General features: G+C 38.3%; 1 protein-coding gene across 2 annotated transcripts; it reads right to left on the bottom strand.

The window, feature by feature from the left end:
* Positions 1 to 468: 468 nt before the first annotated feature.
* Positions 469 to 26,298, bottom strand: MPHOSPH8 (M-phase phosphoprotein 8). Of its 2 annotated transcripts, XM_070749794.1 has the most exons (15): positions 26,037 to 26,298; positions 21,909 to 22,064; positions 18,045 to 19,160; positions 15,710 to 15,809; positions 14,157 to 14,360; positions 13,014 to 13,139; positions 12,843 to 12,931; positions 12,082 to 12,222; positions 11,178 to 11,264; positions 9,094 to 9,248; positions 7,631 to 7,785; positions 6,327 to 6,454; positions 2,481 to 2,537; positions 1,556 to 1,639; positions 469 to 1,244 (listed from the first exon to the last, which is right to left on the bottom strand). In XM_070749794.1, the coding sequence occupies exons 1-15, from the start codon at positions 26,244 to 26,246 to the stop codon at positions 1,203 to 1,205; spliced, it is 2,850 nt and encodes a 949-aa protein (XP_070605895.1). In that variant the 5' UTR covers positions 26,247 to 26,298; the 3' UTR covers positions 469 to 1,202. The 2 variants fall into 2 exon arrangements, with proteins under 2 accessions (XP_070605895.1, XP_070605896.1); XM_070749795.1 differs by lacking the exon at positions 2,481 to 2,537.

Below are 26,298 nucleotides of genomic sequence, written 5' to 3'. Positions count from 1 at the left end.
ATGCGTGCCATAATTTTGCTATCACGGTTCTAAGCTATTACTAGGTTTATGATTGCCCACCAGTAGGAAAAATTATGTTCAGAAAGCACAGAATATTGCTTTGAGAAGAGGTATAAATTATATTTCCTTGCATTTCCAGAGTGGAAGAACCCTTTGTATATACTTAGAATGGTGGCTATAGTATCAGCATTAGATAGCATAAAGTAAGTATTACCCACAGATACATATCCAGTGATATGGGCAGAATGGGGGAATATTGCCATGAGATGCTATATACCTAATAGAAGGATTTTTTGCGGACTCTTTAATTTGTATTATCTTAAGAGAAGTTGATATGCCCAATGCTAACCTTAACATCTGTGTTGCCATTTAGCAGTTTAAGATCAAATGCACTCAGATTTAATTTATCATTAATCTATTAGCTATTTTAATGCAGTGACACTAAAAATAAATAGCATAAGATGTAAGTTGAAATTTGACTAACGAAACTTTAATTTTTACATCCAAATAGGATTTATGTGTATCTTACATTTTAATCTCAGAACCAGTGTAGATTAGCTGAGAGCAATAGTTCAATCATTTGGGGACCATTGCATGGCTGGAGTTCAGCATAAAGGTATAAATATAATCCGCCCTTAAAAAAATAGGCCAAATGTATCTGAAAAACTATTCTTTCCTGTACCTATTAAACTTAGAGAATAAAACACTACCCATTATTACACTACCATATCTCTTTAGTACAAATTTTGTTGATACGTTCTAAATAATCCATCCTAAATTTCTCTTATATTAAACTTCTGTTCAGATAAATTAGTCACAGAAGTTCTTCATTAAGTTCTTTTTTTTAATAACAGCAATAGAAATTTATAGCTGTTTTTTTTAAATAAACTTAAATATAAACATCAAAGTCAGGGCAAAATGTGAACATTTATACACAACCAAGATACTTGCTCTTTAAAACTATTAATTCCACATTGTGGAAATGTTACTTCGAGCCTTACAAGTTGAATTACAGTCATTGACACAAATACAGCCACATGTCTACAAAATAAATCTCACAATGTTTTAAAGCAGTGTATTTCACATATAAATAGCATTCAAACAAAATGAAGTGAGATTAAACAAGACTGCACCAGGAATTTCATACTTCTCGATGAGGCTCAAATGACGAAGAGTCCAATAAAATTGCCTCATTCATTCAGTCACTGTAATTGCACTCTATAGGCAGCTATCAACAGCTTGACCTGTAAGGAACAAAAAGTCACTGACAAAATCTTTCCATCCCAATGTATGAAATACGTAGGAGACAGCATAGTAGGTTTTAAATAAATAGAGCATTTCACAAATTTTAGGGGCATTCTTCTATACATTTTCATATGAAAAGACATTTTGTAAAAAAAGCATGGGATATGTTTTTATATCTTTACTAGTGCTTTATAAATACTCAGAATATGGATTACACTAGATTCTTCCTAAGGTTTTAGAAGGCTCAAAATTGCCTTTGGGGAACTTTTATATATTCATTCGAATAATGCTCTTCATTTGCAGTTCTCACCTTTGCTGTTGGGGCTTCTGCTAAACGTATGAAGAACTTGTTAAGGCCTTGAATAGGATTGAAGGAATAAATAAAGTGACTATCCTAAAATAAAGAGGAAAAAGAAATGAATCCACAGATGTAACATCTCTCACAAGCCAGACAAAATATAAAAGCCACCCCCCCAAATATCATTTAATGCAAAAGACCAAATGCCAACCATAAAAGCTACAGCACAACTAAAAACATGCAGCTTCTAAGAGGCAGGTATTTTAAAAAACAACAACAGGAAAAGAAACAGAAATCTTGAAATTAAGCAAGTTGTTTTTTAAAGCACTAATCCAGGGGTCGGCAACCTGTGGCCCTGGAGCTGTATGTGGCTCTTTCATCCCTCTGCTGCAGCTCCCTGTTGTTGGTTGGCTCCATGATTGATGGGGCTTTTGCTTAGGACAGTAGAAGAAATAGGATGGCACACTAGGAGGAGATTCTATGGTGGAGGAACTGGACTTCTGGTTGGCAGAGGAAGAAGGCTGCCGTGCTAGGAGATGACTCTATGATGGGGGAACCGGACGTCCGGTCAGCTCTGGAATTGAAGGGCGGGGGGGGAGGGGGGGCTTCTGGTCAGGACTTGTGTGGCTCTTTGAGTGTTTAAGGTTGCCAACCCCTGCACTAATCCGAGTCTACGGAGAGGGGCGGCATACAAATTTAATAAATAAATTTAATAAATAAATATAAATTTTGGGCATAATACAGCAAGTCTTGCCTTAGTATTTTTTTAAAACTTGAAATCAACTTGGGAATGCCCAAAAGTAGGCGTGAGGTTTGGCATGGGCAGAGCCAAGTAGAGGAAATGGATGTGTAATTCCCATTAAAATAAGGCAGGGAAAGCAGGTGGCTGGATAAGATTGGCATGAACGCCTTAACAGTTATTAGCCTAGCCACTCACCTGTAAGATCCGCTGTGCAATCTGCTCTGTCTGGGCAGGTTGGCAGGCTCTGTTGGGCTGGGAGGGAGGGGAAAGGATGAGATGAAGACAAAGGGTACCTCCCTACTCTCTATCCGGAGCCAAACAATAGGTACCAACAGCACCTTAAAGTACTGCGTGAAGACAGAATATTCTTTTGACTTAATCCAGAATATTCTGGATTATATTTCACCAACAGATCACTTATAAAGCTTCTAAAGCAGGAGAGGACAATCTCCCCCACCCTCTGCCCCAGGTGCAGGCCATGTTGTAGGTGGGACTGAAGCAGGCAGTAGGCAGGGCCAGAGTGAAAAGGGAATGGCAATGTATGTATACCCATGTGCTCTGACCATCCTCCTCTTTCAGACAACTCCCTCCTCTGTCTCCCAATTGTAGGGGGGGGGACAGACAGAACTCTCTTGCAGAGAGAAATTCTGAAATTAGACCAAAGGCAATGCAAAATTTGCCCAAGGGCTACAATTTGCCCATCCCTGCTCTTAAGTGTCTATCCCAACCTACAAGTATATAGCATATTTAACTATACAGGTGAAACTCAAAAAATTAGAATATTATGCAAAATTTCATTTATTTAAAAGGTGAAACGTAATATATGAGAGAGATTCATTACATGCAAGGCTTAGTTCAAGACAAGTGATTTGTCATAATTGTGATGATGATGATGGGATACAGCTCATGAAAACCCCAAATCCCCCATCTCATAAAATTAGAATAAAACAAGGATTGTACATAGAACAGTATCGGACCTCTGAAAAGTATAAGCATGCACATGTAACTCAGTACTTGGTTTGGGCCTCTGGCAGCAATTCTCCCTGGGGGGAGAATCATTGACCCCCTCAGAGAGGGTCCGCAGCTTGGGCGTCCTCCTCGATCCACAGCTCACATTAGAGAAACATCTTTCAGCTGTGGCGAGGGAGGCGTTTGTCCAGGTTCGCCTGGTGCACCAGTTGCGGCCCTATTTGGACCGGGAGTCACTGCTCACAGTCACTCATGCCCTCATCACCTCGATGCTCGACTACTGTAACGCTCTGTACATGGGGCTACCTTTGAAAAGTGTTCGGAAACTTCAGATCGTGCAGAATGCAGCTGCGAGAGCAATCATGGGCTTCCCCAAATATGCCCATGTTACACCAACATTCCGCAGTCTGCATTGGTTGCCAATCAGTTTCCGGTCACAATTCAAAGTGTTGGTTATGACCTATAAAGCCCTTCATGGCACCAGACCGGATTATCTCAGGGATTGCCTTCTGCTGCACGAATCCCAGCGACCAGTTAGGTCCCACAAAGTGGGTCTTCTCCGGGTCCCGTCAACTAAACAATGTCGCTTGGTGGGACCCAGGGGAAGAGCCTTCTTTGTGGCGGCCCCGGCCCTCTGGAACCAACTCCCCCCAGAGATTAGAATTGCCCCCACCCTCCTTGCCTTTCGTAAGCTTCTTAAAACCCACCTCTGCCGCCAGGCATGGGGGAATTGAGATACTCTTTCCCCCTAGGCCTTTACAATTTTATGCATGGTATGTCTGTACATACCATACGTACTCCGAGTCTCCGGAGAGGGGCGGCATACAAATCCAATTAATAATAATAATAATAATAATAATAATAATAATAATAATGATGATGATGATGATGATGTTTGGTTTTATAATAAGGGTTTTTAACTGTTTTATTATTGGATTATTATTATTATATGCTGTTTTATTGCTGCTGTTAGCCGCCCCGAGTCTGCGGAGAGGGGCGGCATACAAATCCAATAAATAAATAAATAAACAAACAAACAAACAAATAAATAAATAACTGCCTCACTGAAGTGTGGCATGGAAGTTATCAGCCTGTGGCACGGCTGAGATGTTATGGAATCAAGTGCACTGCGCTTGGCCACCAAACTCGCCTGACCTGAACCCCATAGAAAATTTAATGGGGCATTGCCAAGAGAAAGATGAGAGAATGAGACTGAACAATGCAGAAGACCTGAAGCATCTATTGAAGCATCCTGGTCTTCAATAACACCCCAGCAGTGCCACAGGCTGATAGCATCCATGCCACACGCATTGAAGCAGTAATTGCTGCAAAAAGGGGTCCAAACGAAGTACTGAGTACATATGCATGCTTGTACTTGTATACTATGTACAATCGTTTTTTTATTGATTACATGTAATATTCTATTTTCCTGAGATGGTGGATTTGAGGTTTTCATGAGCTGTACCCCATCATATCACAATTATGAAAAATCACAGCTTGAACTAGCTTGCCTTGCATGCAACAAGTCATATATTACATTTCACCTTTTAAGTTGACTTACTGAAATAAATGAACTTTGGCAAAATATTCTAATTTTTTGAGTTTCACTTGTACATTGCTAAATAAAACTGCCATCTACTATCACACTAACTTCTCTGCAAGATCTATTAAAGGTAGACAAAAGTATCTATGTATTATAGAGAGGGTTTTGTTTTTGTTTTTAAAAGGAAGGAAACATTTACTTGGTATTGTATTCCAAATTCCTTCCCTTTCTTTCAGAAAAATACAGTTAAGCTACTCGTCAAAAAAAGTAAGGGTAGTAAATCTAGTCTAGCCAATTAAAGACCATGCAAACTTTCATATATGTTGACATTTGTTACTAACTAACTATTAAACTAAATAAGAATGAGAAAGGAAGCAGTGACAAAGCCTGATGTTGGAAAGCAAAGAGCTATAGCTTAGAGCAGGGAAGGCGAATCTATGACACGGGTGCCACAGGTGGCATGCGGAGTCATATCTGCTGGCACACGAGCCGTTGCCCTAGTTCAGCACCAACATGCATGTGTGCCGCCCAGCTGATATTTGGCTCGCACAGAGGTTCTGGGAGGGTGTTTTTACCCTCCCCTGGCTCCAGGAAAGCTGTTGGAGCCTGAGGAGGGCGAAACATGAGCCGACTGGGCCCATCAGAAGTTGGGAAACAGGCTATTTCCGGCCTCCAGAGGGCCTCCAGGGGACAGGAGAAACTGTTTTTGCCCTCCCCACGAATTGAATTATATGATGGGCACATGTGTACAAATACGCTTGTTTGGTATTTGCTGGGTGGGGAGAAAAGGTGTGTTGGTCTTGCCTGATATGCCTCTTCTCGTAAGGTGGAGCTAACCTCGAAGAATGGGATGACACAGTCCCTTCAGCCAATGAGGATGGAGTTTGACAAATTGATATCTTCGCCCTCCTGCTTCAATTTCTCCTCTTTGAAGAAGGATGTAGCTCCCAAAGTCAACAATTAGAAGATAACAATTTGTTGTCCCGAAGGCCAGACCAAACAAACTTTGGATGTGATTGAAGGTTAGCTGCACCCTACGAGAAGAAGCATATCAAGTAAGACCAATGCTCCTTCTCCATAGTGGGTGGATTTCGGGAGGAAGCTGGTTTCAAAGAGCCAGAGCAGCCACAGAGAAGGCCCTTTCCCATGGGCCCGGCACCCGACATTGTTTAGTTGACAGGACCCGGAGAAGACTAAGCTTGTGGGTCCTTATCAGTCACTGGGAGGTACACATGAAATAAACCATGTTTAAACTATTTATAGATCTATATATACAAACAGCAGACTGGCAAATCTTCCCCAAAAATGGGATATATCAAGGATTGGAGCTGAGAATATTTGTGTGAAAAATATGAATTCATGCACAGATTTTCCAAATTTTCACAAATTTGAAGGTATTCCCCATAATACAAGATAAATGTGATTCTTGATTCCTCTGTTAAGATGATGAATTGTTAACTCTTAGAAATAAAAACCCCCATACATCTCTAAAGATGAAATAACTAACCAAAGCGATGAAATAAATTTACCAAAAATACAGGTAGCTGGAATTTGTCATTCAAAACAACAGCTTGCACGCTGCATGGTCCACAAAGCCGAGCAATGATGTCATTCGCCAAAAAGTTTGCGTGGAAAATGAATAAAAGAATCCCAGATCCTGTGGAAAAACAACGGACACTCATTTCGAGAATGGGCTTTCACATACAAAGAATAAAGAACTGCTATCTCTCTATGAAAAAAATTATTAACAAATTATATACTAGTTTCTAATATATAAATAGATAGCAGCTTGAATAATACCTCAATATTAAAAAGTAGCAGTACAAATTGTATATCAAAGTTCTTAAACTATGTAACTGCCAATCAGATCTCTTTCATAATGAATGCCCAAGTCTGATTCAGAAAGATAATCTGGAAAATAAATGCTTAAAGAAACATGAATTGATTTGGGACTCCTAAAGTTTAGTTTAGTTTATTTAGATTTGTATGCCGCCCCTCTCCGAAGACTCGGGGCGGCTAACAACAATGAAGAAAACAATGTAACAAATCTAATATTAAAAAGTAATCTAAAAAACCCCAATTTAAGAGACCAATCATACCAACAAGCATACCATGTATAAATTCTATAAGCCTAGGGGGAAGGGAGAAAAAAATTTCAATTCCCCCATGCCTGACGACAGAGGTGGGTTTTAAGGAGCTTGCGAAAGGCAAGGAGGGTGGGGGCAACTCTGATATCTGGGGGGAGCTGGTTCCAGAGGGTCGGGGCCATCACAGAGAAGGCTCTTCTCCTGGGTCCCGCCAAATGACATTGTTTAGTCGACGGGACCCGGAGAAGACCAACTCTGTGGGACCTAACCGGTCGCTGGGATTCATGCGGCAGAATATTAATTTCTTTTTACATTTTGTATGTAGGATTATTAAATAAAGAATTCATTAATATACAATTCTAATGTAAAGTATTGTTAAATAAAATCAGATATTTTAACTTTGGGAAATCCAATTTTTAGGATTATAATTCTGAAAAAATTATTACCTGTTTTTTCTCTCATAACATAATTTCTATTCACTTGGAATATTCAGATTAACTTAACTCCACTATTAAATATATTATATTCTCTCTCTCTCAAAAACAAAATCTCTAAGCAATACAACTTGTCAATTTCAATACTTTAATTTTAAAAAACATGCTATCTATTATCATTAGCATAATATTTTAGTTTCAACACATTTTATCTAAATATCCCAACTGGATGATAGCCATAAGGTAGATATCGCACTCTTAAATATCTAGATTTTCATTTCACTATTTGATCAAACTTGTCTCCAATACAACCTTCAGGCACATTCTGTGGGGTTTTATAGGTGAATTCTGAAGAATAATCTGGTCCCTCACAAAGCAGATGACATGCAATATCGAATACTGGTTCCATCAAATTAAGACGGGCTTCAAAGTATTCCCTGATGGTCTCTTCGGCCACTCGGGTTAGCCTAAAATCAAACAAAATTAGAATTTGTAATTGTACTAGAAAACGTTTACTCTCAATGAGTAATATTTTGCCAGTTGATGACCTCCTTCTATTTACAGAGCACCCCAAAATATAAATAGAAAGAACAAAGCCAGGAAAAAATGTGTGTACGACCCCCCCTTTCTACCTTTCAAACTGCTAGAGCCACTATTATAAATCCAAACTACTTCTGAATTCGGTAGATACGGTAGAACTGAATTACATTTATTTCCCAAAACTCTAAAGCCTCTGCCCTAAAAGAGATGAAAGTCAGACTTTTTATAAGCTAAGTCCTTTTCTTTCATTTATCTCTTATAAAATAAATTAAAAAATAAAATATCAATGAACAAAAGCAATGAGAAATTAAGATGGCTAGAAAAATAACTTCAATAAAAGTCCCTGTCTCAAATAGTCCATCTACTGTAATTCATTTTTAAGGAATCCTTTCTGCATAATAGCTTCTTCCGTATACAGCATATAAGCAAAGTTCTCCTTCCACCATATTTCTCTTAGTTTTTTTCTCCATGTGAAAGCCCATTCTTCCTCTAGTTTCCAGAAACTGAATATATCTTAATCATGTTAGGATAAGGAGAATGCTATTTGCCCTGCCCACTGAGATTCTGGGTTTAAACTATCAAAGCTGAATTCCAGAGAATGCATGGATGGAGTTAGTTTTAGATATTGTTAATATATTTTTATTGTATTCTTATTCTGGATGGTTTGGTTGACATAATTATGTTTTAATTTTGAAATTGTCAATACTTATTACAATATGTAAACATATTAATCACTATAAACATACTAATTAAATCAATTTTTAATTTTAAAAAGTAAAGAACAGGCTTTATAAGTAAAAAATATAAATGAGCAATGCCTGGGTAAAACTTCCTAATGGTAATTATTAAAAATTCAACTAAAATAGTTTATTACATATTTATTATTACTTGTTTATAAGAAGACATGTAAATATATTTTCATTCACAAGACAAAACTACTGAAGCAAATAAAAGTTAAAAAATAACTTTAGGGTTTTCCAGATTTGGCTTGCATAAAACAATGTTAAAATCTTTCAAACTTGAAGAAGCTTAAAAATCCCTCACAGATTGAAGCTATTAATAAAGGCAATTATCCTCCTAAAAACTAAATCAGGAAAATCAGCATGAAAGGAATAATCTAATTAAGCATTATACTAAAATAACTTTAAGAAATACAATCTTCCAATAAAAAAATCTGACATCAATGTTTCCCGGTTCACAAAGGAAATGGAACCACCCCCAAGGAAAGGACTTACATAGCCAGGTGATTCCTGAGGAGTTCAGATACCAATAAATTATTACACTGTTTTGCAAAGTGAAGGGCAGTGCTCTGATGTTTTGATGAAATATTACAATCAGCTCCATTTTCAATCATAAGACGGACGATATCGTAATTTCCTCTCTTACAAGCCTACATGTGTTTACCAAGAGATATTATGAAAAGGCAGTTAAAGCACATGCATATTTTGGGGTACATGCTAGCAGCACTGGATTTCATATATTTACTGTAGTGCTGGGCTATAATAGTACAAAATGCAGTGGCCTAAGTAGAAATGGATACATCCTGATACAGTATACTTGGATAAACCCTTTGCTCTAGGGCAGTAATGGCGAACATTTTTTGGCTCTGGTGCCAAAAGGGTATGTGCACACAATAGCGCATGCGCGCACACAATAGCGCATGCGTGCCCACGCCCATAATACAATGCCCGCCCCCCCACATGTGCACCACCTTCCCTGCGCTGCCTCCCATGAATTGCGAGTTAAAGAGTGTGCAAAACGACCCTTGAGTTATCAAGGACATGCACAGCAGAAATGTCGGATTCCAAGAGATATCTAGCAGATATGAGTAATTAGTCATACAAAAACAGATACATTAAAGTTCAATTAGTTTAGTTTACTTTAAAAACAGCACAGCCAAATTAAACAGTGTGGTAATTACAAATACATTAAACTATCATAAAACACACATCAGTCCCAGTAAACCAGCAGAAAGAACAGAGAGAGCAAAATCATGCTTGCTGGCTCCCTCTTATGGCAATTCGCAACACTACCTCTTAAAGCTATGGTACTTCAATACATACAAACATTCATTGTTAGCTTGTTTATATATTGCAAACCCAATTGTTTTGTACAGAGTACTAACAATGCACACAACCCCTCCTGTGCTGCCCCCCTAAACATGTACACAGGACACACTGAAGCCTCCGGACTACCAGTCGGCTCACTGGGCTGTTTTTTTTACTCTCCCCAAGGTTCAGAAAATCTTTCTGAATCCTTGGGAGAGTGAAAAATAGCCCAGCAGACCAACCGGAAGAGTTCGAGAACGAACTTCCAGTTGGCTCGTTTTTCGCCATTCCCAAGGTTCAGGAGGCTTTCCTGAAGCCTGGGGAGAGGAAAAATGGCTGAAAAGACAGAAAATCAGCTGGCTAGTATATGCATGCATGCTGGAGATGACATAGGGCAGTGATGACGAACCTATGGCACAAGTACCACAGGTAACACACGAAGCCATATCTGCTGGCACGCGAGCCGTTTCCCCTTCACAGCTGCAACATGCATTTGTGTGCCGGCCAGCTGATTTTTGGTTCACACAGAAGCTCTCGGAGGGCGTTTTTGGTTTCCAAAGAGCCTCCAGGGAGGGCGTTTTCGCCCTCCCCAGCTCCAGGGAAGCCTTTGGAGCATGGGGAAGACGAAACACGAGCCTACTGGGCCTACCATAAGTTGGGAATCAAGCCGTTTCCAGCCTCCAGAGGGCCTCTGGCGGTGGGGGAAGCTGTTTTCGCATTGAATTATGGGTGTGGGCACTCATGCATGCATGCATGCACGCACGCTCTTTCGGCACTAAGATCACAACACCTCATGTGACCTAAGATATGGCTCCACGTGCCACCTGTGGTAGGTTCTCCATCACTGCTCTAGGAGTTGCACTGGTTGCCAGTTGACTTCTGGGTGTGCTACAATACATTGGTTGTCTTCTTTAAAGGCCATACACATTTCCAGACCAGGTTTACTAAGGGACCATCTTCTCCCACATTCATCTGTCCATATGGTGAGATCATACAAGATTAATTCCCTCAGGTCTGAGCTTAAGTCAACAAACATTAACTCAGTGCAACAAGTAAGGGTAAAATCTTCAACACATTTTTATAACATTATAGTTCATTGTCATATTTGTTTTATTCCAAAATATGAACATTTCTTGTACTTATGAAGTAGCATTTATTTAATTTGTGACTTGAATTAAATTTGTGACTAATGTATTAGAATTTTTAAAGAGAATAACTTGTCTAGATGAAAATATATCCAGATTTTTCAAGTTTACTCAAGTTAACAATACCTTCATTAGTGCAGTTTCACCAGTCTTTTGCTGCACATTCACATGTGCACCAGCTTCCAAGAGAAGGGCTGCAGTAGTTAGATTGTTCTACAAAAACAAAATGATTCACACATGAATATGTTGAACCTAAGAGAACTTAAAATAATGAGTCAAATGGGATAAAATCTGCTGTTTGAGCAGGGGGTTGGACTAGAAGACCTCCAAGGTCCCTTCTGATTCTGTTAAAATATTGCAGAAAGTATACAACGTAATAGTAAAACTGTCATGAAATGTGCTGCCAAACAACAAGACTACCAGATCAGTACACACTACAAACACAAATTATTTTCAGTTCCTTCAAAGCAGATTTATGCCACTCATTTCAAGAATTTCTGCTTACAGCTTTAAACAAATCACATATGAATTGTTGCTACCCTGTTTTAATTTCTCTCTCAATCACTACATATAAGGAATATGCTACGTATTTGCATGACTCTTTAAATAGTATTGTGTCTTGAAGCAAGATAATATTCTTAAGAACATCTATGAGTTTGGCTTACATTGAAAAAGCAGTAGAAAAAGAGATCAATGGTAGAGTTGAACCAATAATATAAGACAGAGTGTCAAACTCGATTTCACTGAGGGTCGCATCAGGGTTGTGCTTGGCTTGGTGGGCATGGCCAGCTCGATGTCTTGTGTCAGGGCGCTTATGGCTGCCTGAGAGCTCTCCCAATGAAAACTGACTCCCAAGCTCCGTTTTTGGCTACAATGGCCTCCTGCAACCCTCTGCCAGAAGAGGCACTAAGAGTCAGTCCTTTGCTGTTTCCTGGGCGGCCCTGTGGGCCAGATCTTCTCCAAAATCCAAGTTCAACTAGGATAATTTTAGAGGAAAGAATAAACATAAAGAGGGCGGCAGGAAACAGACCTTTTCAGCTGCATGAATCAATGCAGTTGTGCCATTCTTTTGTCTGCAATTAACTTTAGCTCCTTTCCGGATAAGAAGTCGAAGAATATCGTCATGACCTCCTGCAGCAGCCAGCATCACCAGAGTCATTCCACTAGAATCCTGCAACAGTGATTTATGATGATCAGTTATCAATAAAAATATCTTCCTAAAGAAGTAACTTTGATTAGTGAAGAACAAATGTACCACATGGTTAATACATGTGTAAAAGCAAATTAACTGCTGAAACTGAAGAAAATTTCTAATTACAGTATTCTGCTGTTAAGTAAGTTGACTACATACAGCCTCTCACAAGCATTCCACAAATAGAAAAATAATTATATTTTCTATATGCCTGAATTCAGACAAGATATTTTGTGCTGTGTTAAGAGTGAACAGGAAAAACTTTGCTTGGATAATAATAATTTTAAATATGTCAATTTTACTGATAAGCTAAAATGTATTTTAAATAAAAATACGCTGGCTGATTGCACTGGAATAATTTTTCAAATGAGTAATATTTATTAATACAACTGATATACAAATTTATTAAAGTAATAAATTGTGAAGCAGTCCTACTAAAGTAAAGTCTATGCAGTATAAACAGATTTGTGTTCCAGAAATCATAATCTAAACATTATAAAACCCATCATCGATGATCTAGTATCTTTAAATAGTATACTTCAGAAGATGAAATTCCTATTGTATGATTATAAAAAATAACATATTCTATTGAAACATACCTCCTGATCGAGATTATATTCTTCGTCTGAATTGAGTGCAATCTTTACTATAGTATAGTTCCCATTTTTAACAGCATCTCGCAGCTGAACTAGAAAAGAAGCATTCAAAAGGAATTAATATTTTTAAGAAATGGAGATATGCAGCTAATTCAGTCTCTGCGTGTTACTCACCTGATGATATCACTTCATTTGTCGAGCACTCTTCATCTTCTCCATCAAGATGTTTCTGAAAGTCGTCTAGTGATAGCCATTCTAATTGCATGTCCATACCTAAACTCATGGTCTGTTGCTTTGTATCTATCATGTTTGGATTTTTAGAAGAAAAGAAAAAAAGATAAATCTTTGGATCATCAAATCAATTATCTCTGCAGACATCCTTCCTTCTCACTAGTGTACAAGAACCACGTGGACTTTTGAAGGCAGAATAGCTATTTCAAACCCTCCAAAAATTTGAATCTGACATATATCCTAAATGATTGAAACAGATCATAAGCCACTTGTTTCATACTCCAAAACATTGTTCTAAACTCAAAATGAAGTGTTTTATAGATGAAATAGTTTGAATTCACATTCTGCATATTATCTCTGCCAATTCAATTATAAAATTCACAATATCTGAATCCTCTGAAATAAATCTAGCCCAAACTGCTAGAGTCAGATTTAGTTATAAATCAATGTATATTGTATTTCCTAATGGACATATTTATTTTTAGATATACTTGGATGTATTCATTGATCACAACATTTTTAGCACTACTGATCCAGGATTGAGATACTTTATGCCTTCCTCCATAATCTCAAAAAATTGCATTTATCATTAATCAAATTACATGATTCAATAAGAAATTCTAAAAGAATTTCAACACGCTGTTGTCTACTAACGAAATTTATTCTCAATAGTTTTTGAAATATTCATAAATATTTATAGAGCATTTTCATCTAGCTCTAAGGTAGCAGTCGCCAGCTTGGCGGAAGTGGGGAGAGAGGATGGTTTTGTGTGTGTGCACCGCTTTCATAAATGTACCTTGGCACACACGTGCACTAGCCCACCCCTTCTGCAGCTCAGTTCCTGACAGCCTACGGCTCAGCACTGGGTTATGGTCAAGGGTTTGTAGACTCCAGTTCTAAGGAACATTTGACTTACAAGTGATACTTAATGCAATGGAGAGTGGATACTGAGCTTCCAGGAAATAGACAAGGATTATTCACAGGTCCCTTTAAGACCATTATGACAGACCTCTTACCTATTTGTGGATCACAATGTAGAGCCACCTGACATGAGGTTCTGTCCTCAGTGGCACATAGTTAACTTACCAGAACTGTCCTCAGTTATATCATGGTCACTCTCTGCTGCAATGTATGCCCACGTATCGGTTTCATCTCTGCTGGTCCTGCTATGTACTTGCTTATCTTTTAATCTCAATTCATCTGTGGATCTAGACTCGATTGCTGACTCGTCATTATTTTCTTCTGAACAGATGCTAAACACATCAAATGCACTCCTGATCTCTTTCAAACCTAGAACAAAAAATATTATTTTGTGGACTATATGCCAAGAGTGGGATATAATGATTATTTTTAAGGTTAATGTAACACAATTTCTATGTAAAAGTGGGAATCACCTTTCTGGAGGCAAGAGAATTTTAAATTTTTGAAAGGCCTACAATGATTCCTTAGAACTGGAAAAAACTAGCAAAACATCACCTTACAGATTTTTAATAGGAACATTTGTTACAGCATATTTACAAGTTCGCTTTTTAAGCTAGCGGGATAATTTTGTTCTGTTGATTTTAAATAAATTTTCATATGTATTGTTGATTTAGAGGATAAACCCCATTCACTGCAAGCATCTTCAGTCTGCCTACTTTAAGGAGAGCGAAGCATCCAGTGCGATCAGCTCAAAGAGGAATATTTAAAATTCACTACCATCTAGTGAGACTAAGAGGAAGAAAGGGGCAGATAAAGAACACTTTTTTCTATGACATGCCTCTATGCATGAAACCTAATTCTGGGGATCTGAAAGTCACATTCCTTTATTTCATTCAGGAAAGCAATCAAAGCAAAAATTTTCATATGGTCTATTATCTGAAGTGTTCTACTGATGCTTTAATGTCAGCATACTTAAAATATTTTAAACCATTTCCAGATTATTTCATTCTTCAAATATCACTGCTTGGATAGGTTTAATTATAAAACACCTCAAATACACTATTTGCAAAGATGTTTTCATCAAGCTAACATCATAATCAATTTTTCAACCTACTAGGAGCTGGAACTTAAATACCATGCAACAATTTTACTAACTGTAATTGCTTTAGAATATTACACAAGAATATTCTGCCTAAATCAAGATTTAAATTTATATAACAGGAGAGGGGAAGCAGATTTATCTCTATAGATTTATGCTCAAAATAGACTTTATATATTATAGCAATTAAATTAAGATGTAACTCATCTCTCTATGTGAACAGATGTTTAACTTTTCACAACATAAAGAAACAAATTTATCAGTTTAATGTAAGCATCATACTATATTTTAGTAGGTAGCCTTAAAAAGTCAAATTCTTACAATGATTCCTACATTTCTACCACTAATATTCACACAATCTTTTTCATTCAACCTGGTCTTCTGAACCACTACAAAGCACCTGTGATATAATACCACACAAAAGACCTCTCGTTTGCTCCTCTGCATTCACCTACATTTGAATTCAACCCATGAGAATCAAACATTAGTGCCAAATATGTAATGATGAAAAAGATCACCAGTTTTTCAAGAACAGTACATATTGTACTGTAAAGACTGAAACGAGATTACACTGGTATTCCTCAAAAAAATATTTTATAGTTTATTATTTCAGCCTTACTTTTAAACTGCCTTTGCTCTTTTCTGTTTTTTTCTTCCTTCTCAGAATCTAATTTCTTCTGGAATTTTTCTTTTATTTCACTTTTTTTGGTTTCTTTTTCCTAGAGGTGAAAAATAACACAAATGAGAGTGTTCTAGATTCAGATGGCAACAAAAGCTAATACAAAATATATAAATGTGTTCTGTTCAATTTATTACAAAAGTATTAAGAAGCGGAATTCATTTCCATATAGCCTAAAGAAGAGCAAAACATAGTGAAACTAACCATTAGAGAGCAAAACTATAAATGCATGGACCTAAGAGCAATTTAAATCACACTAAAATGAATGTGAAGTCCAGGACATAAAAAAAATGAGACATTAAACATAGACAATAGTATTTTCTTCAGCATTTAACCTTTATTATAGTCTTTGGATGGAACGGAAAACACTCAGAACATTAAATTTCCCAAACTTTTGGACACATATATATTTCACTGGATTTTGTCTAAAGTACTTTCAGTTCTGTAACAAACTTAAACAACTTGTGACCCAATAGCTCATCATTTCAAATACAGTGATACCTCATCTTACAAATGCGTCATACAAACTTTTCGAGATACAAACCCGGGGTTTAAGATTGTTTTGCCTCTTCTTACAAACTATTTTCACCTTACAAACCCACCGCCGCTGCTGGGATGCCCCGCCTCCGCACTTCTATTGCCAGCGAAGCACCCATTTTTGTGCTGCTGAGATTCCCCTGAGGCTCCCCTCCATGGGAAACACCACCTCCGGACTTCCGTGTTTTTGTGATGCTGCAGGGGAATCCCAGCAGTGCAAAAACGGGTGCTTCGCTGGTAATGGAAGTCCGGGGGTGGGGTTTCCCAGTGAGGGGAGCCTCAGTGAAATCACAGCATTGCAAAAACACAGAGGTCCGAAGGTGGGGTTTCGAGGACTTCGGTGTTTTTGCGATGCTGCGATTTCACTGATGCTCCCTTCGCTGGGAAACCCCACCTCTGGACTTCCATTGCCAGTGTAGCGCTCGTTTTTGCGATGCTGGGATTCCCCTGCAGCATCGCAAAAACACAGAAGTCCAGAGGTGGGTTTCCCATGAAGGGGAGCCTCAGGGAAATCTCAGCAGCGCAAAAACGTGTGCTTCGCCTGGCAAAAGGGGTGAATTTTGGGCTTGCACGCATTAATCGCTTTTCCATTGATTCCTATGGGAAACATTGTTTCGTCTTACAAACTTTTCACCTTAAGAACCTCGTCCCGGAACCAATTAAGTTTGTAAGACAAGGTATCACTGTATATTTCTTTATCTAAACAGAATGATCACAGGTGGGCAAAAAACCCAAAGAAACAGTGGGAGCAGGAGCAACTTCCAAATTGGCTCCCTCATTTCCTTCCTTTTCCTCCCCACCTCCCCACATGGCTGCTACTGGGGGATGGAGGGAGAGAATGGTGCACAAGTGGCTAGCATGAGTGAATAAGAACTGAGGGAGGCTGCACAGGTAGGTAGGCTTACGCAAGCAACTTTCCCATTGATTTTCTCCCCACAAGTGAAGACTTTTCTAATCGGAAGGTGGTAGGAAGGCTCAGCAACCATGATCTACTATCAAGTTATTACCAGTTTCCCTAGGAACTTCTGAGAAGTTTGTCAGGGAATGTTGAAAATGAGGTTCACATGACTGTGAGGATGCTGAAGCACTATAACTCCCCCAAATTTCATATCCATGGGGGTCATGGGTCACAGCATATTTTTAAAATAGCCCATTTAAGTTACTTTGGTTCAATAATTGCTGCCCTATGCCTTCCAATTTTGCCAACTGATGGTTACAAATAGACAGGAGAGTCCTAGTACTATATAATCAGTGGATTTCATAAAAGGTTTTAACTTACTTACTCACACAAGCTGGTAACTGAACCCTTTTACTCATAAACGATAAAATAGTAGATTAATGCAGATTTAGATAACACTTTACTCGAGTAAAAGTAGCAGAATCATTTTAACGAACCCTTACACAGCAAGTCTGATTATCTTGCATTAATCAAATTGCTTTGAGATTACTTACATAATCTGAGGAGTGGAAATAGTATAATATGGCAGAATACACAGAACAGATAGGATAGGAAGTTTAGGTGTTATTTTAATTCAAACTCTCTCAAATTGATTTATTTTGACTTTAGAACACTAAAAACAGGGGAAAAAGCAAACAGCAAAAGATGAATGGAAATGCCTAGAAAGAAAAGAAAAATGAAGTTGCTGGTATGATTAAATGAAGATTTAGAATTTTAAAAAACCAACAAGGGCTGGTAAATACTATAAATCCTAATTCTGTATCATCCAATACTGATTACCTTAGGTAAAATGCCTCTTTCCTTTGGGATTTCTTCAACATTCAGCTCAATTTTGGAGAGATTCTTCTTGCCAACCATGCTTACTCCTTTACTGCTTTCCATGTCCATGATAAATTTTTCAAAAAGATTCTCCCCTGGAGAATGCTGAGAAGGCTTCTCTTTTATTTTCTCATCACTTCTCCAATTTATATTCTTTTCTTTGCTTTCAGGAATGGCGGTCTTTTGAAGCACATTCCCACCGTAGGATTGGGCTGGCTTTGCCTCTTTGCTTTTCCATTTGGTATTATTGCTCCCCTCTCCTCCTGTATCACTGGGCCTGCATCCTCGTTCATCAACCGACAATTTCAAAGGCTTCTGTGCTGGAGCAGATATAAATGGCCTTTTATTTTCGAGCACAGCAGCAGTTTTTGTTATCTCTGGAGCCTTCGGCTTTTTCTGGGTGCTTTTCTTCTCCAAATTTTTATCTACTTTTCTGTTTTCATCAAACTCCGCAGACTTTTTGCGTTTCTTTTTCTTCTTTTTAACCCTTATTTCAGAACTGTCATCTGTGCTTGAAGTACTATCAGGCTGGTGTACTGAAACCTCTTCTGACCAGTATTTGCCAGAAGGGGTCTTACATTTTTCCTCACTGCTATCAGAGTCTAAATCTTCACTTTCAAAATCTGCAGCTTGAGAAAAAGAATCATCTTGCATGCTAGATTCATCCTCTAAGTGATTAATACTATGTCTCCGCTTGTGCATATGCTTATTTTCTTTACTCTCCTCTTTCATTTTTTTCTTTCCATGTTTGCTTTCTTTTTTTGTACTGTAATCTTTTATATCCTCTCGCCTTTGTTTTTTGGACTCTTTAATCTCTTCCTTTGACTCTGAAGTCCTTTTCTTTGGTTTGGAATCTGAAGCCAGACTGTCAGAAGAATTTTCACAGTCTAGAAATGGTTTTTCTTTAACTTTGCCGAGTTTATTTTTTTTCTTTTGTATTTCATCTTGGTATCTATCTTCTTTGTCTTTATGTTTTTTCTTTTTCTTCTTTGGTGACCGGTCCCCTTTTGTATCACTTTGCCAATCGCTATCTGCTTCAGAATCTGCTTCAAAAAGATCATCATTTAAAGTCAGTTTCTGCAAAAGGGAGAAAAAGAAGGGACACTTAAAAACATTGAATACAAACTAGGATAGGATAGGATCTGATAGGATAGAGGATAGGATAGGACAGCAGAGCATAGGATCTTATAGTAACATTAGTGTATTCAAAAATTGTTTCAAATTTGATATTTATATAGAGAAAGGTAAAATCAAAGATCTGATATCAAATTATCTGTCTATTTTCTCCAAGATTAAAAAACTTTTTTTCCTATGACTACTCATATACACCTTTTGGAAGACTTCCTTTATTTTATGAGAGTTGTCACATGGCTGAGAGAAGTTATCATTCAATTAACCCAAGTGAAAAATCCAAACTGCTTCCACCTCTAGAGCACTTATATCATATCGAGTCCATAATTGCAGCATATTAAAAATAGGCACAAAGTTATTTTCTTAATTAGAAGTTTTGAATGCATTATACAGGGGTGTCAAAGTCGACTTCATTAAGGGCCGCATCAGGGTTGTGTTTGACCTTGGGAGGAAGAGCTGTGTGGCCAGCTTGATGTCACTCGTATTGGGAATGCCCATGCTGGCCGGAGTGCTCAGGGGAGGAGCGTGTATAACCTTCCCGAGCTCCGTTTTCGCTGGCAGAGACATTGCGGGCCAGTCCTTCGCTGTTTCCCAGAACTGGAACCACAGACCTTGAGTTTGACACCCCTGCATGTTTCTACAGGAAAATAGCAGGGATAAAATTCTGCACGTGGGAGCATCAGCAAAAAGCTCTGCCTGCTATTTTATCTAGCCTCACCATATATACAACCAGGATCTCTGTAGCCCTTTCTGTGTGTGAGTAGGGAGGCATTTAAATATATAGGCTGCCCGTTAAGCAGCTTGGTTCCAAACCATTTAAAACTCAATATCAGCATTTTAAACTAGGTTTGAAAACCAAAGCAGTGAAAGTTTAAAAGTGATGTAACACTACTAGAATATCTAATACGCTGATAAGATTTCAATTATCGAGTCCTTGATGCTCTCTGAGTTAGGCTGATTGCTTGGAGAGAGGTTTACTCCTTGCTAGTGAGTGTGAAATTTTCTCTCTGTTCATGTACAACACAATTCAAATCCTTCCAGTGTTGTGGCAGTGTGGTATTTTTTCCTTAGTAGTACCTTGATTAGACTATTCTTTTCTGTTTGATTTCAATTACTGTAATTTGCCTTTTAGTTTTAAATAATTATGGGCTTATAATGATTGGGGTTTACTTCAGTATACAAAAGAAAATCTATAGATTAAATAAAGGACAAAATAAATCAAGATGATCAAATGAATTCTCTTTTTCACAAGTCCAATCAAATAATGTCTGAAATGTTGTCTGAAACCCAATGAGACCACTATAATTTAACAGATTAGTGTCTAGACTTTAAGATGGCCTGAGCAATTTTTGCATTAATGAAAATCATTTTACCAATTTAATTTTGTAAAATTTTGGTTCCAATAGAAATATTTTTACAACAAATATCATACAGGATACAAATTCAAATTCATCATTTTAAAACAGCCTTTTTCGTAAATATCAAGGGACCATATACTGGTAACGCCTAAAAGTATTTTTAAAATGCTTTAAGTTTAGAGCTGTCATACAAATCCTTGCTTATCAATGGTAATTAGGTGCAGAATTTCTGTTAGACTTAAAATAACTTTGTCACTTTGAATATACAGTAATTGGCATACATTAAAATGACATTTCATTGCATACAGCTCTCAAAGGGTCACCACTTTCTATATACACTAAACATGACAAAATAAATAAATACAGAATTATGCATATACCCACATATATGACAGAGAGAAATTAACACAGTCTTGTTGCTAAGCAATGTAACTAAAAAAGAAAAAGGTCATATAGTGATGCCAATCACTGGCAGTCCCAATTTTCATCATTAAGCAAGAATCATAGGTTGTTATGCATGGACCTCATATGGCTAGAACTTGTGATTACTTGCCAAGCTACCAAGGCAAAATCAGTGAGGAAGCTGGCAGAAAGTCATAAGTCTTGGTTATGATGAGCTTTTCCTTACGCAGTTCACAAGCAGTCAGCAGGCAAGGAAGTGCAACCAAGAGGAGGGGGGTGTGCTGCAATGTGGAGGGAATGCAGCAAGACTAGGGGATCCACAGCATAGTGTAGTAGTGGTAGTAGCAGTAGTAGTGCAGCAAGGCTAGGAGGTGCAGAGTGTAAGTGCAGTGGGGCCATGAGCATCTGGCGCAAATATAGAAGGGGGGATATTGTGTGGCTTGAGTGGAGGCAGGCTGGGCTGTGACCACACTTACCCATATGCTTTTCTCTTTTTGGGAGAAAAAACAGTAGGAGCAGGAGTGACTTGTCAGAGGAACTTTCAACTTTTCTTCCCCATTGACTTTGCTTGTGGAAGACATCAGGAAAGATTGCAAACAGTGATAGGATGCTGTAACCATCTAAAATGCAAGCTGATTGCCAACTACTGTACCAGTATCATTCCCTGAGATGGCTACAACTTCAACAACTGGTTCTAAATACCATTCCTTCAACACCATCATGGTTGTAAACGGTTACTGAATAAGTGAGTAAATGAGGACTATACAGCCGGTATAAGATATACAGTACTTCAGAAAAAAAGCAATAGGGAAAGAAGAGCTTTAAGGATGAGCAGGTTGGTGGTGGTAGTGATGAAGCTTTGCAAAGAATAGGATCTGTGATTAGGAAAAACAGGTTGAAACAAATGGAGTGAATGGTCTGAAACCAAACATACCTGTATCTCTTTTTTGACAGGCTTAGGTTTACTTTCCAGCATTTTCCTTCGGAACTCAAGAAGAACTTCTCTACAGTCTTTCAAATGTTCCTCAGGTTCCCATGTATCATCATCTGGTGCATAGCCTTTCCACCGTACTTTGTATTTCACTTCTCCCTGATAGAAGAAAAAAAGTTAGAAATGTGCATAATGACATCCCATTGAGTAGAATAAGAAATAATAAATCAGCAGATGGTCGCAATGAACAATTGGATTCATTCAGGTCACTTCCCTGAAATCTGGCTATTTAGTTGGATCTTGGAAGCCTGCCTTTTTCAATGTTGCCCCTACCTTATGGACCACCCTCTACACCATGAGCCAGCAGTCCCCCACACCTTTAGTCTTTTGCACGGCCATCAATTTCTTACAGTTTTTTCAATGATAGAATAAGAGAAGAGAAGGATTTAGGGGTAGTGATTTCTGACAGTCTCAAAATGGGTGAGCAGTGTGGTCGGGCGGTAGGAAAGGCAAGCAGGATGCTTGGCTGCATAGCTAGAGGTATAACAAGCAGGAAGAGGGAGATTGTGATCCCCTTATATAGAGCGCTGGTGAGACCACATTTGGAGTACTGTGTTCAGTTCTGGAGACTTCACCTACAAAAAGATATTGACAAAATTGAACGGGTCCAAAGACGGGCTACAAGAATGGTGGAAGGTCTTAAGTATAAAACGTATCAGGAAAGACTTAATGAACTCAATCTGTATAGTCTGGAAGACAGAAGGAAAAGGGGGGACATGATCGAAACATTTAAATATGTTAAAGGGTTAAATAGGGTTCAGGAGGGAAGTGTTTTTAATAGGAAAGTGAACAGAAGAACAAGGGGACACAATCTGAAGTTAGTTGGGGGAAAGATCAAAGGCAACATGAGAAAATATTATTTTACTGAAAGAGTAGTAGATCCTTGGAACAAACTTCCAGCAGACGTGGTTGGTAAATCCACAGTAACCGAATTTAAACATGCCTGGGATAAACATATATCCATGGTAAGATAAAATACAGGAAATAGTATAAGGGCAGACTAGATGGACCATGAGGTCTTTTTCTGCCGTCAGTCTTCTATGTTTCTATGTTTCTATGTTTGGAATTGGTAGTGGGGCATCCCAAAAGAATGACTAAGGAACTGGTTTTTTATTTGGTTTTATGATTTTATTGTTCTGGATTTTATTATTATTGAAACTTGCCCAATTTGTATTTTAAGGTGGATGTCTATATACATGTTTTAATTAACCCTGGCAATGGAGAGGGAAATGGTTAAAAAGTGAATAACAAATAAATATTTAACAGAAAAATATTCCATACTATAGACTGGTACAGTTTGGGTGAAAGTTTTGAATTCAGGGTGGCTCAATGTATTTGTTCCATTATTATGGAAAATTTTTGAAGAAAGGTTGTGAATGTGTTTTGGCAGTTTCTGATTTGAATCAGAAAAAGAACAATGCCCAGAACAATAAAAACTTCCTTTTGAAGACTTCCTTTTGAAAACTTCAGAGTTTTCTTCAAATTTTAAACAAGCTGCCCGCTGCCACAATCATATAGCTGAAATTATTTTTCAATATCAGTAACAAGAATTATGTTCTATTTTCAGTTCATAAGTTTCATATCAGAAAAATAGTATTTTGTTGTTATTACAGTAGTCTAGACTTAGAGGATGGGAAATTAATTAATTCCTAAAGAAAAAAAACAATATAGGAGCCCTCATTCTGTGCTAGACAACACAGCCATAAAGCAAATCACCACACGACCACACTGGGCTTATGTCAGCTCTACTATGGTTGTTAAGCAAATTATAATAGGTTATTAAGGAAGACATTATGCGACCTCGACTTGTGATGTCTAGCTGGCTTCCCTGCTTACTTTGCTTGTGAGAAGTCAGCAGGTAAAGCTGAAAGTGGTAATCATGTGACCATGGGAAGTTAAGTCCTTTGAAAGCACGTGTCACTTCTGAAGCATCTCAATTATGAACACATGACCATGTAAATGCTGCAAGTTTGAGGACCAGTTCTAAACCGAATTATTCAGTGCTGTTATAGCTGTAGTCACTGAACATACAGCCAGTAGATTAGGACTTTCTCTATTATACAAGTAGTCCTCAATTTACCTCTCAGTTCATTTAATTCAAAATTAAAATAGTCCTGAAAAAAACTGACTTATGACCATTTTCACACTTGTGGCCATGGCACCAACAGCATAGTCACATGATCAAAATCTGAATGCTTGACAACTGATTCATATTTACAATGGCGAGCCCAAAATTATGATCTGATCCTCCACAGTCATGTGATCCTCCTTTGCAACTCTCGGACAAGCAAAATCCATGGGGAGATAAGCTTCACTTAACAATCAGGTTACTAATTCCTGCTACCGTTCTTCATATGTTTTAGTCGACTTGCCTCTTTTTTTTAACATTCCTCCCTTTTTTGAGGGAAAAGCTGTTTCCCAAATTATAGAGTCAGAAGGCCAAGTCATCCTCTCAGCTGCAAGACCCTGCTGTGTTTCCTTCAATATTGTATTAGCTACATAAATGATGTGTATTATTGGGTTAGGGACTTTCTGTCTTCAGTGTGAATTGTATTGTTTTGGAAGGGTGCACTGAAGGACCTTAACCAATCCTATTGTACATACCGGTATGTTGTGCAGTCACGAGAGAGACAGAGCAGTAATGGGTTGCTATTGGAACAGTAAAGGACGCCACACTGGTAGCAAAAGCTGAGCTGTGCACGCAGCTTTGCTTCTCCTGTGTGCAAGCGCATCCCAGTGTGTTTCTGCTTCTGCACATGCGCAGGAAACAAAATCTCACAAGAGGTGCACGGGTGCGTGAGATTTGGTCATTTATTTTGCTTCTTTGCTGCATGCGCCAAAACAAAACAAAATGCCAAAATTTTACACACCTGCACATCCCCTCGGGAGATTTTGCTTCCTGTGCATGTGGATGTGAGATTTTTGGCGATTTTTTTTTGCTTCTGCGCAGAAACAAAAAAATTTCAAAATCTCATGCACGCACACAACCAACCCCTCGCCAGATTTTGCTTCCTGCGCATGTGTGAGATTTTGGCGATTTTTTGCTTTTGTGCATATGCAGAAACAAAAAAAACCCACCAAAATCTCACACACCTATGTGTCCCGCCGCGAGGTATTGCTTCCTGTGCATGCACAGAAGCAAAAACACACTTGTATATGCGCATGTGCAGGAGAAGCAAAGCTGTGCACGCAGCTCATCAGTAGTGACAGAGAGAGTGAAAGGCAGACAGAGAAACAGACAAACACTCTAATGGAGCTGCTGGTGCGTGAAATAACAAACCAATATTCTTTGTAACAGCGATTTGACAAAAAAACTTACTATATTTCTCCATATGATTCCATAACATTCTTAGTGACATTACTACAGAGATAGCTTCGATTATAAATAATTTGTTTTTCACTAGAATAGTTTAGAGAGAGAATAAACCGGGGTGGGAAACAACAGGAAAACCTTTTCTTTTTATTTATTTATTATATATATTTTATATATATACACTGTTCAAAAAAATAAAGGAAACACTTAAACAACAGAATATAACTCCAAGTAAATCAAACTTCTGTGAAATCAAGCTGTCCACCTAGGAAGCAACACTGATGGTCAATCAATTTCACATGCTGTTGCGCAAATGGAATAGTTGTGCAAATGAAATATTCAATGAGAATATTTCATTCATTCAGATCTGGGATGTATTATTTGAGTGTTCCCTTTATTTTTTTTGAGATACGTATGTATGTATGTATGTACTGTGTTTATGTATGTAACATATATATATATATAGATATAGATATAGATATACACACACACACACACACATATATACACATATATATATCAATATTATATTATATTATATTCAAGTATTCCCTCATAGCATTCGCTCTCTTTCCCTTCGGGGTTTTCTTGTCCCGCTCTCCTCGCCTCTTATGGATCTTTTGCATAATGCGTCCCCAAGTATAATAATTTAAGTGAGAATTCTGGTTGACTTGTTCCGTGATTCATTTCTTGGCTGTATACCCCGCAGCCATCAACTCCGCTCTGCCTTGAGAAAACCCGCCCCTCACCGGACTTACATCTTCCGTTTTCATATCCAAGATCTTTTCCACCTCATAAACGTTCTCCTCCTCGTCGTCTTCACTCTCGCCGCCGGTTCCTCCTCCGGCACTCGCTGCCAAGGTCGCCGTCCCGAGGTCCATTCCGCTTTCTCCCGCCCGGCCGTCCGCCGGCGAATTCGCTGCCATCGCCCCTTCATCTCCCTCAGACCCGCTCACGGCCGACGCCATGTTGGAGGCGAAGCTGTAAAGACAACATCTCGCTTTCTCTTCCCCCTCCCAC

This window comes from Erythrolamprus reginae, chromosome 4 (genome assembly GCF_031021105.1).
Source record: "Erythrolamprus reginae isolate rEryReg1 chromosome 4, rEryReg1.hap1, whole genome shotgun sequence".
Taxonomy (NCBI): domain Eukaryota; kingdom Metazoa; phylum Chordata; class Lepidosauria; order Squamata; family Dipsadidae; genus Erythrolamprus; species Erythrolamprus reginae.
This window is presented reverse-complemented; position numbering and strand designations above follow the sequence as displayed.

Bases quoted from the DNA above. Each gene is read 5' to 3' on its own strand.
- MPHOSPH8 (XM_070749794.1), bottom strand. From the start codon at position 26,246: ATGGCGTCGGCCGTGAGCGGGTCTGAGGGAGATGAAGGGGCGATGGCA. The intron at 9,249-11,177 runs GTATTGTTAACT...AAACACATGTAG, and splicing joins GTGAAACTGCACTAATGAAG to GCTTGTAAGAGAGGAAATTA. The intron at 1,245-1,555 runs GTGAGAACTGCA...TGTTCCTTACAG, and splicing joins CAGAAGCCCCAACAGCAAAG to GTCAAGCTGTTGATAGCTGC.